The 17277-nt window shown below is 41.3% G+C and overlaps 1 protein-coding gene across 2 annotated transcripts in view; it reads right to left on the bottom strand.

Moving 5' to 3' along the window:
• Positions 1–11244: 11244 nt before the first annotated feature.
• The window catches only part of SUMF1 (sulfatase modifying factor 1), a 94591-nt gene continuing 88558 nt past the window's right edge, over positions 11245–17277 (bottom strand). For both annotated transcript variants that reach the window (XM_053219030.1, XM_027042518.2), the window contains one exon: positions 11245–12367. In XM_053219030.1, the coding sequence (XP_053075005.1) occupies positions 12257–12367 (111 nt within the window). In that variant the 3' untranslated portion in view covers positions 11245–12256. The remainder of the gene's footprint in view (positions 12368–17277) is intronic.

The raw sequence follows: 17277 nt of genomic DNA, 5'->3' as shown, positions 1-17277 counted from the left end.
TTTTTACAATCTCCCCAAGGTACTTCTATCACAATAATCCAGGTGAGGCAGGGACCAGCTCTGAGGACATCAGATAGAGGAGGGTGATGGGTGAGAGGAGGCTGGAGAGATTAGATAACATGTAAGATTCCTGACCTTCAGACTGTGATTTTTTTACTTTTTCAGAGGCACGTGAGGTCAGATGCATCCCCCACCAAGCCATACTTAGGAAAAGTCAGAATTATTAACTCAGCGAGGGGTTCCAGATCACCAAACCACAAAGAGAAAAATAACATGGTAATTAGAAGCAGTTAAGAGGTCACTGTGGGGTATGGGCAGGGGTGGAGAGTGGAAGCAATTTACTCGTGAAAACTGATTTCATTAACAGTGAGTCACTTTTTGCAGACCAGAGTCATTTCCAACCAAGATTGGACCGATTAGCATGCCCTGGAGTTGTATTTCAGCAACAACCAGGAATGCTCTAGTGCTGAGGCCAGATGAAGACCTCAGTTTGATTTCATTCATCTCCCCTGACAACTATTCCTGAATCCTATAGATGAATTTGCCTGATGCTGAGCTACCTTGGTTGTTTTCAGATTCATTTTAATATTAAAAAAAAAAACATCGAAAAGCTGCAGATTCACGGCACATGGGATTATAAATTGGTTCAGCCTTTTTGAAAAGCTGTCAATCTATATCCATCACAACTTAAAATAACCATGTGCTTGGATACAGGATTTAGACTCCCAGGAATTTATCCTACAGAAATATCTGCACAAATTGGCAAAGATATATGTAACTACAAATAGGTTTATTGAAACATTTTTAAATAAAAAACTGAAAATAACCTAAATATTCATCAGTAGTGAAATGTTTAAATATATTAATTTAATTAATTCAGCTATTTGAAAAAGGGCTAGACCTATATAGTACTTTCCTGAGATGTACAAAATATATTAAATGAGTAACATTTATAGAATGATTCCACTTTTTATTTTATTTAAAACATTTTTAAAGTGTATTCATTTATTTTGAGAGAGAGAGAGAGAAAGAGAGAAAGCACAAGTGGGGTAGGGGCAGAGAGAGGGAGAGAGAGAGAGAGAGAGAGAGAGAGAGAGAGAGAGAGATTTCCAAGCAGACTCCTTGCTGTCAGTGCAGAGCCTGACGTGAGGCTCGAACTCACAAACCATGAGATCATAACCTGAGCCGAAACCAAGAGTCAGACGCTTAACCAACTGAGCCACCCAGGTGGCTGATTCCATTTTTTTTAACTATTATTATTTTTTTTTATGAGAGAGAGAGAGCGTGAGCAGGCGAGGGGCAGAGAGAGGGGGGCAGAGGATCCCAAGCAGGCTCTGCACTGATAACAGTGAGCCCGATGTGGGGCCTGAACTCACAAACCATGAGATCATAACCTGAGCCAAAGTTGGACTCTCAACCAACTGAGCCACTCAGGTGCTCCAATACGATTCCATTTTTTAATAAGAACCAAATATGTTATATACACTGTGCCTGATTTCTGAGTGTGTGTGTTCAATATACATCAATATATACATGTATGTCTCTAAATGCAAAGAAAAAAGGCCTGGAAAGATACAGTAACTGTCAGTAATAGTTACCTGCTGGCACAGGTTTGGAAGAAGACTGGAACCCACAGGACAAAGGGTTTCTAAGGATACTTCGAGTATTTTTTAGAGTTTCTAGTTTTACCCTACGCATTTTGCTGTTCTTATATTTAAAAATAATAGTAAAGAGTTTTCTAATGAAACTTGATGGATAGCTATTAACAACATAGTTGTTAACAAAGGCATAGGAATTCAGAAAATAATCAGAGCAAAAAGAGATGATTCCAAAGCCTCTCCTCCCTTCTACCGACCACATTCATCATCTCCAACTCCTCATTAAAAAGCTAGATTGGGGTGTCCAGCTGGCTCACTCAGTAGAGCATGCAACTCTTGATCTGGGGGTTTTAAGTCTGAGCCCCACGTTGTGTGTAGAGATTACTTAAACTAAATAAAATGTTAAACAAAAATTAAGATAAAAAGCTAGAGACTGTAATGGACAAACACTTTAGAACAATTTTTTCCTGTGGAAAAGAAGTTTGTGTCCCCCTTTTTTTTATCCCCTCTCCCTAGCCTTCCCAAATCTAGAGTACCCCTAACTAAAAGGTTCTCCCACTCAAGAGATGATTTGTACAAAAATAGTAAAACCACAAACGATCTGGCCACTAGAGGGGGAACATTACATATAAAACCATCCTAAGTTGCCATTTCACATAAAAAAAAAAAAAAAAAAAAAAAAAAACGTTCCCACAGATGGAGGTCCAAGGGCCAGCTCCAAAAGAGGTTGTTCAAAGCTAACAGCCCACAAGCAATAATCCATGTGATTCAGCCTTTGGCTTGCCTAATATGTCCCGAAGCAAAAGGTTTTGTTAATAAATAAAAAAGTACACATGTGAATGTGGTTCACATATTAGCGAGGTTTTTTTCCTTTACCCACAGAACTGAGTATTTACAAATGTTCTGGAATGGAGGCAAACGTTGAGTTGGAAACTGCACTGAAAATTCGTCCAGTTTTTAGCCCAGCAGCACAGTTCAGAAAGAGTGAGAAACTTTAGCCTAGATTCTCAAGGACCAGGGGGATTTCATCTTATCAAGAAGTCCTCTCTGGCTTTTTCACAGTGCTATTTAACAAGCCTGGTGCAGGACACTTTTCTCAGCGGTCTTTATCAGCTGTATTCTTTTCATGGATTTGAGCTTGGTACAAATGAGATGATAATGCACCTTGTGATCATTATTTCCAGAGGATCAGTGTTTCCCATATACCCAAGCCTTCTCCAACCCCCACCAAAATGCATAATCGATTTTATAAAAAGAAGTGATGCATTTGGGGGTTGGGGGGAGGGGAGGGGATGTGATGAAAACATGCCTTTTGAAAACATGTAGCCTTAACCTTTGGCATCTCATTACCATATGGAGAATAATTACTGCATCAATCTTCAAAGTTGGGATGGACGTAAAGCAGGTCAAAGGTTTAGATGCAGATAACACTATTCTATTTTAAACCTTCCTGACTCCAATTCCACCTTTTCTAAAAGTACTTTCACTTCATTTTCAAAATCAGAAAAACAAATACGTTTAGTAACTTGCCCAAAGTCACAATACTAGCAAGTGGTAGGACAAGAATTCAAAGCTAGACAGTCTGGCTCCAGAGTCCGTGTCCTTAACCACTAATCCATTTCAATTTCTTGCTCTTTGCCTTTTTCCACCTCGGGGCCACTTCCTGCCCCATTATTCTCCCCTCTTCACTCCACCGCTCCGCACGCCAAACTCATGATTGAACCATGGGTTTAATGGTACAGTGGAGAGAACAGAAGTCTCAAAAATGGTATGAGTTGCTGCTTCTGCCTGATTCGGCTGTGTCGCCTGAGTACCTTGGAAATACTGTGAGTCCTAGTTTCCTAAGTGCACATCGGAAATGCTAACCAAAAATAACTGGTTCCTCCCAAGATTGCCTGCAGATTAAATTAGATCAGAAAGCACCCAGCACAGTGCCCAACTAAGAGGTGCTGAAAATTGTTGGCTGGAAGGCACACCGGCAAAGAAAAGAAGCAGAACAATCACAATTTATGGCAAAGTGAAGACAAAATCCACCAGGAGAAAGAGTTGCCTCATGGAAGCAAAACTATGATCTTTCACACTAGCTTTATAACACAACCACCATCTGAGGAGGCAGACGTGGGTGACATACAGGGTCCCACCATAAGGTCACCTTGGGCAGAGGCTGCAGCAGGTGGGGGGGGGGGCAGGGAGCTGCATGTACCTACACTTGTGAGTCTCTTTTGGGGAGTTCTGTATCAAAGTGATTCCAAGTACAGCACTGTTCACACACAGAACAGTCTTTCGGAGGACCTGGTCCCTGTCACCTCTGCGTTTACTAATCTCCCCAAATGAACAGGAGTGGTCCTTAACAGTTAATTTTACTTTCTCTTATGGTCACTTAACCTCAGTTCCTCTTGACTGTTTTCGAAAGAAATGGAGAAGAACTCGTCATTATTCCCAAAACGAATTCAGACACCAGCAGACCTTGCTTTTCTCCTAGATCCAGAGTTCCCCAATGTTTTGCTCTCAGGACCCTTTTACATGCCCACAAATTACTGAAGACTCCAAAGAGGAGCTTTTGTAATTGGGTTAAATCTAGAGACATTTAGCGTATTAAAATTTTTTTTTTAATTTTTTAATGTTTATTTTTGAAAGAAAGAAAGCACATGAGCAGAGGAGGGGCAGAGAAAGAGACAGAGACAGAGACTATGAAGCAGACTCCAGACTGTCGGTGCAAAGCCCAATGGGGGTCTTGAACCCACAAACCGTGAGATCATGACCTGAGCCTAAGTCAGATGCTCAACCGACTGAGCCACCCAGGTGCCCCAAGACTAGGACATTTTTAAAACATAAAAATATGCAAGCTTATATTTTATGTAGTCTCTGGAAAATCCCACCACACAGTCAATGAAATAATGAGAGTAAAAAAGGCAAATAACATCTTAATAGTATTATGAGAATAGTTTCAACTCAACCCCCTGCGAAGGAGTTAGATAGAGATCTCCAGGGGTCCACAGACCCCATTTGGAGAACGGCCCACTACACTAATCCCTAGGAGTGCTGTCTGCCAAACCATCAACTATTCTCCTTTGGACATCATATTGATTTTTATTTTTAATTTTTTATGTGCTTATTTATTTACTTTTGAGAGAGACAGAGAGTGTGAGTGGGGGAGGGGCAGAGAGAGAGAGGCAGGGAGAGAAAATCTCAAGCAGGCTCCAAGCTACCAGCATAGAGCCCTACACGGGGCTCGACCCCACCAACCCAGAGATCATGACCTGAGCTGAAATCAAGAGCCAGATGCTCAACCGACTGAGCCACCCATGCACCCCTGATTTTGAAATCTAGTAATTTATGAAGTTAGAATCTAGATCCTGGACCAAAAATTTCAAAGAAGGATTAAATGAGAAAGAAGAATTTCAATGATTAAGCAGAATTTCCTAAACAACTATTATCCGAAAAGCAAATTGTTTTCTCTAGCATCAAAGACACCACTGAAAATGTTAACAGGCTGATCAACATATTGCAGGCCAACTACCCTCCTTTTTCTGTTGTCCTCTTAATTTTTGTTAAGAATAATTATCTCTCTTGGGGCGCCTGGGTGGCTTGGTCGGTTAAGCATCCGACTTCGGCTCAGGTCATGATCTCACGGTCCTTGAGTTCGAGCCCCGCGTTGGGCTCTGTGCTGACAGCTCAGAGCCTGGAGCCTGTTTCGGATTCTGTGTCTCCCTCTCTCTCTGCCCCTCCCCTGTTCATGCTCTGTCTCTCTCTGTCTCAAAAATAAATAAACGTTAAAAAAATTTTTTTTAAAGAATAATTATCTCTATGATATCCAAGAATGATACTTTCATTGGTATTAAACACAGCAGAGGTTCTTTGTGAGGGTAGATTCAAGAGGAAAAGCTTAATAATTATATAATATATGTAGCGATAACCAGATCTCCTTTCATGAGAACTTTATGGGACCATGTAGTATCAGGATATTTTCAAATTCAAGCATTAACAGAGATTTGGGGATCAATCACGTGGGCTTATTTTTTTAATGTTTGAGACAGAGGTCAATTTCATGCTTTTATAGTCAGCCTCTTAACTCTTTCTTACTTCTTGTCGATTAAACTCTCCGTTCTATAGCTGTCTCCCCTGGCTGACCAGAACCATCCAGTAGTACCTTCTTGGTCCTCTACCTTTAATAATCATATTGATAATAGGAACAAGAGCCTAGTAAACACTTAACCCAGTACTTTATTTTTGCTTTACTCCATTTCATTCCACAACCCTAACAGGTAGGTATCCTTACTATCCACATTTTACCTGAGAGGACACTACTTGCCTATAGGTACCACACAGTTAAGTATCTGGTTGGCTAATTCCAGACAATCTTATTCCAACGTTCTCTTCACGTGATGCTAAACTGCCTTTTAAAGACAGTCACTGAAGAGATTAAAGGGACAGCCTTCCATGTCACTTAAAAGTAAATAAGTAAAACCTTATTTGGAGTGTCTGGAGCGGAGAAAATTGTGGCCTTCGAAAAATCAGCCACAAAGAGCCTTTCCTCATCAGCACCAAACTAAATGCAGGTGAACCTTTATCAGCGCCACCTGACAAGGCACAGCTTATCTCTTTTCCTGATAGTTAGCTGGTTTCACTTTCCACCCATTTGTTGATTCAGAGCTCTTAACGTTACTCTGTTGAGGTGCCAAATTGACAGGTTGGAAGAGTTGCTCTGATCAGTCTCCCATTACCTCAGCAAAGAAAACAGGAGTTTGTCAAACATGGCCCAGACCAGGAGGTGGGAGAGCAATCCTATCTGACCTTCAATTATTCTGAAAAGGAATCACTTTCTTGCCTGACAACTGTGACTAATTCCAAAGGCCCAACCAGGCTTCTCATAATGATGACTTTGGGGTGAATTACCATCTGGGGGCAGATTAGAATCTGAAGCTGAAACATTCCACCCCTTAGTGCTAATCCCCTGAACTTTCCAATCCTAAATAGGGCAAGTTTCAGAAAAGAGCATTTCTCACTTTATAGCCTACCTGAATATTATCTGTAATGATTTTGCTTAATCAAAAAATTAAACTCCTGCTCTAATGGTCTAAACAGAAGAGTCAGAGGAAGGAAGAAGTTCTGGCCAGCTGCCAAAGCTCCATCTGAGGCTCTAGGCTCAATAATTTCCATGGTGTTTTAAGCATTTGAAACAACAAAGGCCAGCTTTCACTAAGAGCACAACGGATTCCAGCAAATCTATAAATACAAGGCCTGCTCTAGGGTAGTTTGTATTATAGAGAATTAAGTTTCAATAAATGAAATGAAAACCAAAGTCAGGAAAGTGACGTTTCTGCTATTTTCGGGTAGGAATAAGTGCTAAAGCTGGTAGGAAAGGACTGTCAGGGGCGCTGCTGAGCCTGCCCGTGTCTGTTAAGTGGTTTCAGGTGGGATAAGCTGGGGATGAAGGGCGAGTCTCATAAGGCCTTTCTATATAACATGTCCTTGGGCTCAAGCCACGGCCCTTTTTCACACTTTTCCAATTGGTATCTGATCAGTATTTTTCAGATAAAAATACATGAGATTTTGTGTTCCATGAAATGAATCAAATTTTCATAATCCAGGTTGAAAAGTGCCCCCCACCCCCCAAGCCAAATCTGGCTACAGAAACAATGTATTAGGTCTTCACAGTATTTGTTTTTTCATCTGAATTGGTTGCCAACATACTCAAAAAAAGACTTCACATGAAAAGGCAGGTACCCAGTTACCCTCAGAAACTGGAAAAATTGAGCAACTCTGGACTCATTTCTTTTTTCTTTCTTTTTCTTGTTTATTTTGAGAGAGAGAGAGAGTCCCAAGCAGGCTATGGGCTGTCAGTGCAGAGCCCAACACAGGGCTCAATCTCATGAGAACTGCCAGATCATGACCTGAGCCAAGATCAAGAGTTGGATGCTTAACCGACTGAGACACCCAGGCACCCCTGGTCTCGTATTTCTGATACAGCAGCCCCTTTAGAAAGGGCATCACTCATACACAGTCTGCATCTTGCCTGACCCCACTCCGTACCTCAAGGACCCCACTCCGTACCTCCGGTTTTCCCCCTAATATCCAGCCTGTAGATTAATTCCCTTATGAGGAATATTGTTAATGGTAACATTAATATTTGTTGGAAAGGAGAGGAAGAAACGCATGCAAAATATCATGTTAAAAAAAAATAAATCCCTTGGGCTTTTAGGTCATGGCCTTGCCATCTGTGGGTTTGAGCCCTGTGTGCTGACAGCTCAGAACCTGGAGCCTACTTCAGATTCTGGGTCTCTCTCTCTCTCTCTGCCTCTCCCCAGCTTGTGCTCTCAATAATAAATAAATAAGCTTTAAAAAATTAAAAATAAATAAATATCACACCAGTCTCTTTTATGAACTTCCTGAAGTCTCAGAAGAAAAAACACCATAAGTCACTGTGTTTTTCAAGATATTCTTTTCACTGTCAACTATGGATTTTACCACATGCAGTAATTGTATGTGTAGCTTGAAAACATGATCTATTCTGAAAAGGTGAGGACTAGAGTTCTGAGATTCTTGTGGATCAAAGGCCCATTGCCTTATTTTATGTCAAAAGCAGAATTCTTGGTAAAGAAAATCTGTGGGAAAATAGAATTTACCTATACACTAGTTGGGAGCTACTACTTTACCACACCTCAAATCAATACTTACTAAAATAAACAGCACCTTCCATTTCTTCAGTGTCATAGTGACAACAGAGGAGCTTTGTACAAAAGGAAGAAGGGGAGGAGGAGGAAGAGGAGGAGGAGGAAGAGGAGGAGGAGGAGGGAGATAGGAGAGGAAGACGGGTGCCTGGGTGGCTCAGTCAGTTAATCGTCCGGCTCTTGATTTTGGCTCAGGTCATGATCTCACAGTTCGTGAGTTCGAGCCCTAGATTCGGCTCTGTGCTGAGAAGCATGGAGCCTGCTTGGGATTCTCTCTCTCCCTCTCTCTCTCTCTCTCTCTCTCTCTCTCTCTCTCTCTGCCCCTCCCTCCTCACACTCTATCTCAAAAATAAACATTAAAAAAGAAGAAGAAGAGAGGAATAAAATGTCTAAACTGATGCACATCAATATTCCATTTTCAGTTGAATGACACAAAGTCTGAGGCATCCATGTAATATGATATTTTCCAAAAGGGAAATTTCACTCTTGACCACCATCACCTTCATTTTCCATTCCCTCCCCACTTCTAATCATGTTTACAAGGCTTTAAAAAAGAAGATATGACTTACTTCCCACTTGGCTCAGCAGGTACGGCCCTGAAAATAAATTAAGACTGTCCAGGAATGAAGACCAAAGCAGACTGAAGACCAAACCTCAAATTCCCTCCATCCTTCAATGGGGCAAAAAATAAGAGTTATAAGCACAGACCCAACATAAGAGCTCCTTAAACAAACAAAACCCAGATTTTCAATACTGGTACTAGCACATCAACCAAATAGTCTGTACTGCTACAATAAGTATTTCTTTAATGCAGAATAAGTGACCAGTAAAGAGACAACAGAGGACAGGAGAATGCAGAAGTCATGTTGGGGCATATGCAATCTGAAGTATGCCTTGTGATAATCAGGGGTAAACTTTCTTGTAGTTTAACAGAAAACCTCAGCAATATATGGAACTTGCAGAAAAAAAATTAAAAATCTCATGAAGTGCAAGCAGTAGTTCATTTAGCGGCTTCAAGAACTGCTGTGCCTTCCACCACTTAATTAAGCTTTCTGAAAAGCTGAGGGTGCAGAGAAAGATGTTACGAAGACAATGCCCATACCCCTTAAAAAATGAGTGATCAGGAAGTGTACACCCCAATATTTTGAGTTTTGAACTGGTCTCTGTTAAAAGCAAATGTCTTGGGGCTCCTGGGTGGCTCAGTCAGTTAAGCATCCCACTCTCTCTCTCTCTCTCATTTTTTTAATGTTTATTTATTTTAAGAGAGAAAGAGAGCATGAGCACCTGTGAGTTGGGGAGGGACAGAGAGAGAGAGGGAGAGAGAGAGAGAATCCCAAAGAGGCTCCGAGCTGTCAGCATAGAGCCCAATGCAGGGCTTCATCTCACGAACCATGAAATTATGACTGAACCAAAATCAAGAATCAGACGTTTAACCAAATGAGGCACCCAGTTGCCCCAAGCATCCAACTCTTGATTTCAGTTCAGGTGATGATCTCATGGTTTGTGGGATGGAGTCCTGCGTTGAGCTGTGCACTGACAGAGCAGAGCCTGCTTGGGATTCTCTCTCTCTCCCTCTCTCTCTCTGCCCCACTCTAGCTCACATGCACTCACGCTCGTACTCACTGTCTCAAAATAAATAATAAAATAAACATTAAAAAAAAAAGCAAATGTCTTTCTGAACTTATATCCTGGAGAACAAAGAAGGAATCCCAGGGCATATGGATGCAAAGGGCTGACTCAGGCTGGGATACTGGCTACAAATGCCCCTGGATAGTTAATGGAGCTACTGTGTTTCATAGGATAGTTATTATTTTTGTTTATGTTCTAGTTACAAAGTTCCTTAAACTTTGAGTGGTCTGCCCTAGCCATATTTTTCCCTTATGTCCCCTGTTTTTTGCATGCAAAAACAGGTTTTTCAGAAACTAATCTATGGCATTAAAGCTGAAGTTATCCGATCGCTGTCTTGTTGGTCTGTTCACATGTCAGTACGCAGTTGTATGAGGTGTAGCAGTCACGGCTGTCTATAGTTTGGTGTACTTGTTGGTTAATAACCTAGAAGTGTGGTTCTTAAGGCTTTTTGGGATTTAATTTTAAATGCTTTCCAATATTATGCTGCTGCTAAAAATCAATTGTGAAGACTAAGCCAAAACACACCCAAAAATATTTATGCTATATAACATTCATTAACAAGAATCTAAATATACACACTAAAAACATAACTGTGTTAAAAAAAATTCAAGCAGGTGGGAGGTAACAAGTAAAACAAAAACTGTACTTGAGTAGTGATGACTTTAAGAATAAAACACCTTATTTTTTACATTAGCTTTTTCAATTAAGCAAGTGCATTTTTTGTTTGTTTTGCCTGGAATTCATCATCAGTTGGTAAAAGTTTGCAGAGAAACATTTTGTATCCACAGACTGACAGATTAACAAATATAGCTGAACACCCCAGCAACATGATTGTTTTTTAAGACAAGTTTTTAATGTTAGGTGTATATGTATGAAAGCAGCAATCAAGTGTTGGTGGAATACTTATGAGTATTATCTGAATTAATTTTTGAACACTGACATAAAGATGAGCCATTTCTTTCAAATGACCCGTCTTTTGGGGGTCTTCAAGGGCTGGGGAATCAGGATGGGATCCTGATGAAGGGACATCTGGTTGAGAACCATCGCTTTAGAACAAGGTGCTCTCCTGACAAGCGAAACTGTCGGGTTTTTCAGGACCACCAACCGAGGCAAACGCCCCTGCCTCTGCCCCATCTACTGAGGCACAAAGAAGCAAGGTTATAATAAGGTTCCTGGCCAAATAGTTTTGCTTTCTGGAACAAAAATTCCTGCAAACTGCTCACACATCAAAGTTGTCAAGTATCCAATGGACATGAAAGCTTTACAGCAAACAAAATACATACATGTCACAAAGACATTTCTTTAAAAGAAAACACAATGGAGAGAAACAAGAGGAGAAGGAAGCCTCCTTTAGCAGATACCAGTTTATTCGACATAGTGCAGGATTCAGAGCATCTGATATTCCACAGCCAACAAGATGTCCTACTTCCCTATTATAAAATACTGGATACCCTGAATAGAGTTAATTCAAGGTTCTCTTTCCTCTTCTCCTCCATCTAGAATTAAACGTTTCTTCGTGTAGCATACATTTCACATTCACCGAAGGCTTTGGGGAGAGGGGGGGATATAGGGCTTATAACCGCCCCCCTGAACCAAAGGCACTTAATGTTAAAAGATAAAGCACAGTAGAGTCACCCCACAGACATTCCTGCATGTTCAGACTGAACTTGAGTGCACCACCAGGGGCCCACGTGGGATTCATCCTAACCATGTAAAAGACACTGATTTCCTTGAAAACACAAAGTGCAGTATGAATATAAAGACTCATCACCACCACCTTTTCCACCACCCCATCCTTTTCTCAAAATAATACATAAGAGAACTCTTATTTTACATGATTAGTATTACCCAAGGTTCACACATGGAAAAAAATAGCTAAAAAATAATCTGTCATAAACTCTTACTATGAAATCACAATAGAATCTAATATACGCATAGAATTTGTTGGAGAAGGCCTCAGAGATCATGCTGTGCATCCCCCCCACTGGATAGAGGAGGTCATGGAGGCTCCAGAAGGTCATGTGTGGGACCCTGAGGTCTAGCCCTGGTGGCAGAGCCTGGGAAGAACCCATGCCTTCTGAAGTTTCGCCCAGGGTCTCCTTCACCCCCTTCCTCTTTGAGAGACTCTCCAAACTCAAGCACAGCGATGATCTCCAGAAGTGCGCCACACCATAAAGCACGCACACTGACACAGGTCAGCAGTCTGGTCCCACGAGGCAGCTCCTTTGGCCCCTGGGCAGGTATGTAACCCAGCTCGGAGTGGGGATTCTTCACTCGAGGTTGGTTGTTCAGCGTTCTGAGGAAAGCCAAGGGCGGGGCAGATGCGACTTCTGGGCGTAGGAAGGTTCTTCTTGGCTCTTAGCCCGTGGTGGGCTGACGGTTGGCCGCACAGCGGAAGCCCAGGTTGGAAGCAGAGCTGTCGGGTGTGTTCTGGCTTCGAGCGGCACAGCGGTACCGATAGCAGTAGGACTGCACAGAGACGAAGGGAAAGGGGAGAGTGCTTAGTTTCTCGCTTAAAGGCTCTAAACTGTCAAATGCATGTTGCACCCGAGCACCAGCTACTGGGAAGTCATGCCTACCTGGAGACAGGGCTTCCCCGCGCCCCGCCCCACCCCAAACACCCCCTCGGGCCTACTTAGCACGTATGTTTTGAAGAGGGCAGCACGTCCAGAGTTTGACCAGTAGTTACCTTATAAACAGACAGAGACACGGTGCAAGGATGCTAGTACCAGCATTGCTTAGAACAGTTAAAAGAAAAAAAAAGGAACAACCGATGACTACAGAGGTTATGCACATCCACAAGCTGGATTACTCAGCAGTCATTAAAAGTCATGTTTTTTATGTAATACTTAATGACATAGGAGTTCTCGCGATACACACACAGTTAAATGAAAGAGTCAGAATGCAAAACTGTGTGTGTGGTATGATCTCAAGCTACACAATTACATACGTCAAGGAAACAAGACTGATGATTCAAAACGGACCACAATATATTTGCGCAGTGGAGTTTCAAATTTCCCACAATAAGTGTATGTTACTTTCATAATTTGAAAAGTTATTTTTACATTTACAGTATATGACATTAAAGCAAAAAGTAAAGCTAAATGGCAATCAAGGAAATATTAGTTATGAGTACCATTAACATATTATTCAACAGACTGACAAAAAATAATTTTATTTAGTTATTTTTAATTTACATCCAAGTTAGTTAGCATATAGTGCAATAATAATTTCAGAGTAGAATCCAGTGATTCATCCCCTACGTATAACACCCAGTGCTCCTCCCAACAAGTGTCTTCTTTAATGCCCCTTACCCATTTAGCCCATCCCCCCACCCACAACCCCTCCAGCAACCCTCAGTTTGTTCTCTGTATTTAAGAGTCTCTTAGTTTTGTCCCCCGCCCTGTTTATTATTTTTGCTTCCCTTCCCTTATGTTCATCTGTTTTGCATCTTAAATTCCTCATATGAGCAAAATCATGCGATATTTGTCTTCCTCTGACTGGTTAATTTCACTTAGCATAATGCCCTCTAGTTCCATCCACGTAGCTACTAATGGCAAGATTTCATTCTTTTTGATTCAGATTGGCAAAAGTTAAAAAACAAGCCTAGGAACATAAAAAGTATGAAAGGCTGTGAAAAACATTTTTTGAAATACACTGCTTTTGGATTGGCTACACACTGCTGTGTGTGTGGACGTTTTGTATCTGTTTTCTTTTACAGGGACAGAGAACACATATATACATGTGCACAAACACACACACACACAGACACTGAGCACCTAGTACACGTCAGGCACGTTAGACACTTCAAGTGTTATTTCATTTAATCATAACAGCACAGAGGAATTAAATGAGTCATCCAAGATGACATAGTTGTTGAAGGAAGCAGAATTCGAACCCAGGTCTGACCATGGTGCATGTGCCTCCGAGGCAAGATTCTATACTCCTAGATGGAAAGACAGCACATCTCATGCTCCTCTCCCACCTCTAATGCATTCATCCTGCATGTACATGCATACTTGCACAAATAAGAAGGACTAACACTCATGGATGGGCACCTAGTAGGTATTCAGTGAATAACCACAGCTGACTTAAATACATCAAAAGTTTCCACATTCCAAAAACAACTATGCACAGAACTTTCATATCCTAGGACTGTACTTTGATCCAAAATAACAGAGAATGAAAATAAACTAGTTATCTTGTGTAGCATGAGCATTAATGCTGAGTCGGCCCAGTGAAACTAAAGCCTCTGCCAGGTGGTTACAGAAACTACTACACAAAGAAACTTTGGGACTCAGGAAGGAGAGATCATTGCGGGGGGGCGGTGGGGGGGGGTGAGGGAAATAGGTCTGCATGAAAGAGGTTTTTATTTTTTTCTGAATTCTTACTCTCCTTTCTCAAACAAAAGGTGAGTGTTTCTAACCTGCATAAAAATGATCTCTTGAGGTGCCTGGTTGGCTCAGTTAGTTAAGCTGAGATCTTGATTTCAGCTCAGATCATGATCTCACAGTTGTTGAGATTGAGCCCCTCATCAGGCTCTGTGTTGAGCATGGAACCTACTTGGGATTCTCACTCTCTCCTTCTGCCCCTCCTCTCTCTCAAATCAAAAAAACATTAAAAACATTTCTTAATTAAAAATAAAAAAAATTATCTCCAAAGCTGCCACAGAAATTCTCCAGAGTACATCTATCATAAAAAGAAAGACACAGTGGTTTGTCTTCCATAGATAGTGAAACAGTAGCAACCAATTTTCTCATTTTCCCTGTGGTCAGTGAGGAATATAACATATTACCAATACTCAGGCAGAGAGAGGGAAGATGAATAAAAAAATATACCTGGAAGAGTGAAAAGCTGATGGCATCTGCTATACTGCCTGTGCCTGGCGTGCAGCTCTAAAATGTCTAGTTTATCACACAGGGGGATGCAGCAGAAGCCTCATCCCACAGAGGCCCTACTCACCAGGCTGCTGTCAAGCAGTGCTTTGGTATTTCTAGAATCAAACTCAGGGGGACAATCCAGGACTCTGTGCTACCAACTATGTGTAGTGAATTTGATACTGGAGCAAGAATCGAATTCAGGGAGAGGCAGGCATCTAGACATGGACATTCTTGTTCCATAACTGCACCACACATGGCAGAAAACAAGCAAGCACTTCCTGATTGCCTGTTGTGCACAGCCTAGAGGAAGCCTGACCGTACGCATGGTCCTGTCCTGCTGCAGATCACAGGCTGGTTGCGGAAACAATGGCTGTACATCAAACGGTTATAAAACAGGCTAGGGTTAAAAGAGTCTGAGGTTTTTTGTTTTGGGGGGTTTTTTTGTTTTGTTTTGTTTTGTTTTGTTTTGTTTTGTTTTACTAATTCAGGTGAAGGAATTGTCCCTTGTAGAATGCCAAAGTCTTTAGTAAAGATTTCTAGAAGGCAAAACCGGGCCATGGCTGGACTGACATAATTACAGCAGCGGTCTTCTCACTTGAGTATACATTTAAGAATATCCTGAAGACAATCAAAAAGAATGAAATCTTGCCATTTGCAACAATGTGGATGGAACTAGAATGTATTAGGCTAAGTGAAATAAGTCAGAGTAAGATAATTATATAATTTTGCTCATATGTGGAATTTAAGAAACAATAGGGGCGCCTGGGTGGCACAGTCGGTTAAGCGTCCGACTTCAGCCAGGTCACGATATCGCGGTCCGTGAGTTCAAGCCCCGCGTCGGGCTCTGGGCTGATGGCTCAGAGCCTGGAGCCTGTTTCCGAGTCTGTGTCTCCCTCTCTCTCTGCCCCTCGCCCATCATGCTCTGTCTCTCTCTGTCCCAAAAATAAATAAACGTTGAAAAAAAAAATTAAAAAAAAAAAAAAGAAACAATAAAATAGGGGAAGGGAAGCAAAAATAACAGAGAGGAAGACAAACCATAAGAGACTCTTAAATAGAGACAACAAATTGAGGGTTGCTGGAGGGGTGCTGGATGAGGGGATGGGCTAAATGGGCAAGGAGAATTAAGGAGGGCCTTGTTGGAATGAGCATGGGGTGTTATATGTAAGTGATGACTCACTAAATTCTATTCCTGAAATCATTATTACACTATTATGTTAACTAACTTGGATTTAAATTAAAAAAAAAAAAAAAAAAAAAGAATAGCCTGAAGAGCTTAAGTACCTATTCCCAGGCCAGACACCTAAAGGTTCTGATTCAGTACATGTGGTGCAGAGTCCAAGAATTTGCATTTCTAACAAGCTTTTAGGTGCTGCTGATGCTATGGGACCAATAGGCTGCAGTTTGAGCAGCAATGATTTATAGAATTCAGAAAGGAAGAAAGAAGGTATATTAAGTAGAGAAGACAATGACAGCAGAGGCATGAAAATGGAAAAATTCAGGCAACTTAAGGGGATAGCAAGGCCATAGCCTGATCATGTCAGAGCAGGGTTTATTTACTCATTAAATATTTGAGATTTCACAACATGCTAGATGCTATTCTGGGCACGAGGGATAAGATGGGGAACAAGATAGACAATGCAACTGTCTTCAAGAAGCTTACATTCAACAGGGATTAGTTAGACAATAAATGAATGGATAAATTCAAGATGGTTTCTGGTAGTGGTCAGCTTGGAAGAAAGTAAAATAGGGAGACAGGAGTGGCACTGACTAGGTGGCTACTTTAGACAAGGTGTCCTGGGAAGGCCTATCTGAGGTGGTGCCAGATGAGCTGAGTTGCCCAAAGGTTTGGAGAACAGTAATTCCAGGCAAAAACAATCACTGTATAAAGACAATAAGTGATAAAAAGCAGGAAACATGGGTAAATAGGATGGAATTACATTACAGGTGGTCTTTTCACCAGAAAGAATTTGGGCTTTATACAAATGGAAATCATGACAAACATTGCACTAATTTATGAAAAGAAAGAGCAAAATCCAAGACGCATTAGCGATTTAACCTCAGGTAAAGCCTTTCTCAATCTGTCCCCCCATCGATGAAATGGGGCTATTAATGGGAAAATGTCAAAATGCTTCATCTTGGGGCACCTGGGTGGCTCAGTCGGTTGAGTGTCTCGTCTCACAGGTTGTGCACTGCTAAGTGCAGAGCCTGCTCGGGATTCTCTCTCCCTCTGTCTCTGCCCCTTCCCCACTCGTTCTCTCTCTGTATATAAATATATAAATAAAATAAACATTAAAAGACATTTTTAAAAATCCTTTATCTTCTCTTGACATAAAAAAGCAAAGCATCAGACACATGGAAGTTACTGTAACTGTTACTTTATAATGAACATAACACTCTTAATTATAGAAACTACCTTTGTCTTACCTGACATTTTGGGGTTCATCTGCTTTCTCACTAAAACAAAAGCAATAGCCAGCTTCTCTACAGGTCTTAAAACCT

Source organism: Acinonyx jubatus, chromosome A2, assembly GCF_027475565.1.
Source record: "Acinonyx jubatus isolate Ajub_Pintada_27869175 chromosome A2, VMU_Ajub_asm_v1.0, whole genome shotgun sequence".
NCBI classification, from domain to species: Eukaryota; Metazoa; Chordata; class Mammalia; order Carnivora; family Felidae; genus Acinonyx; species Acinonyx jubatus.
This window is presented reverse-complemented; position numbering and strand designations above follow the sequence as displayed.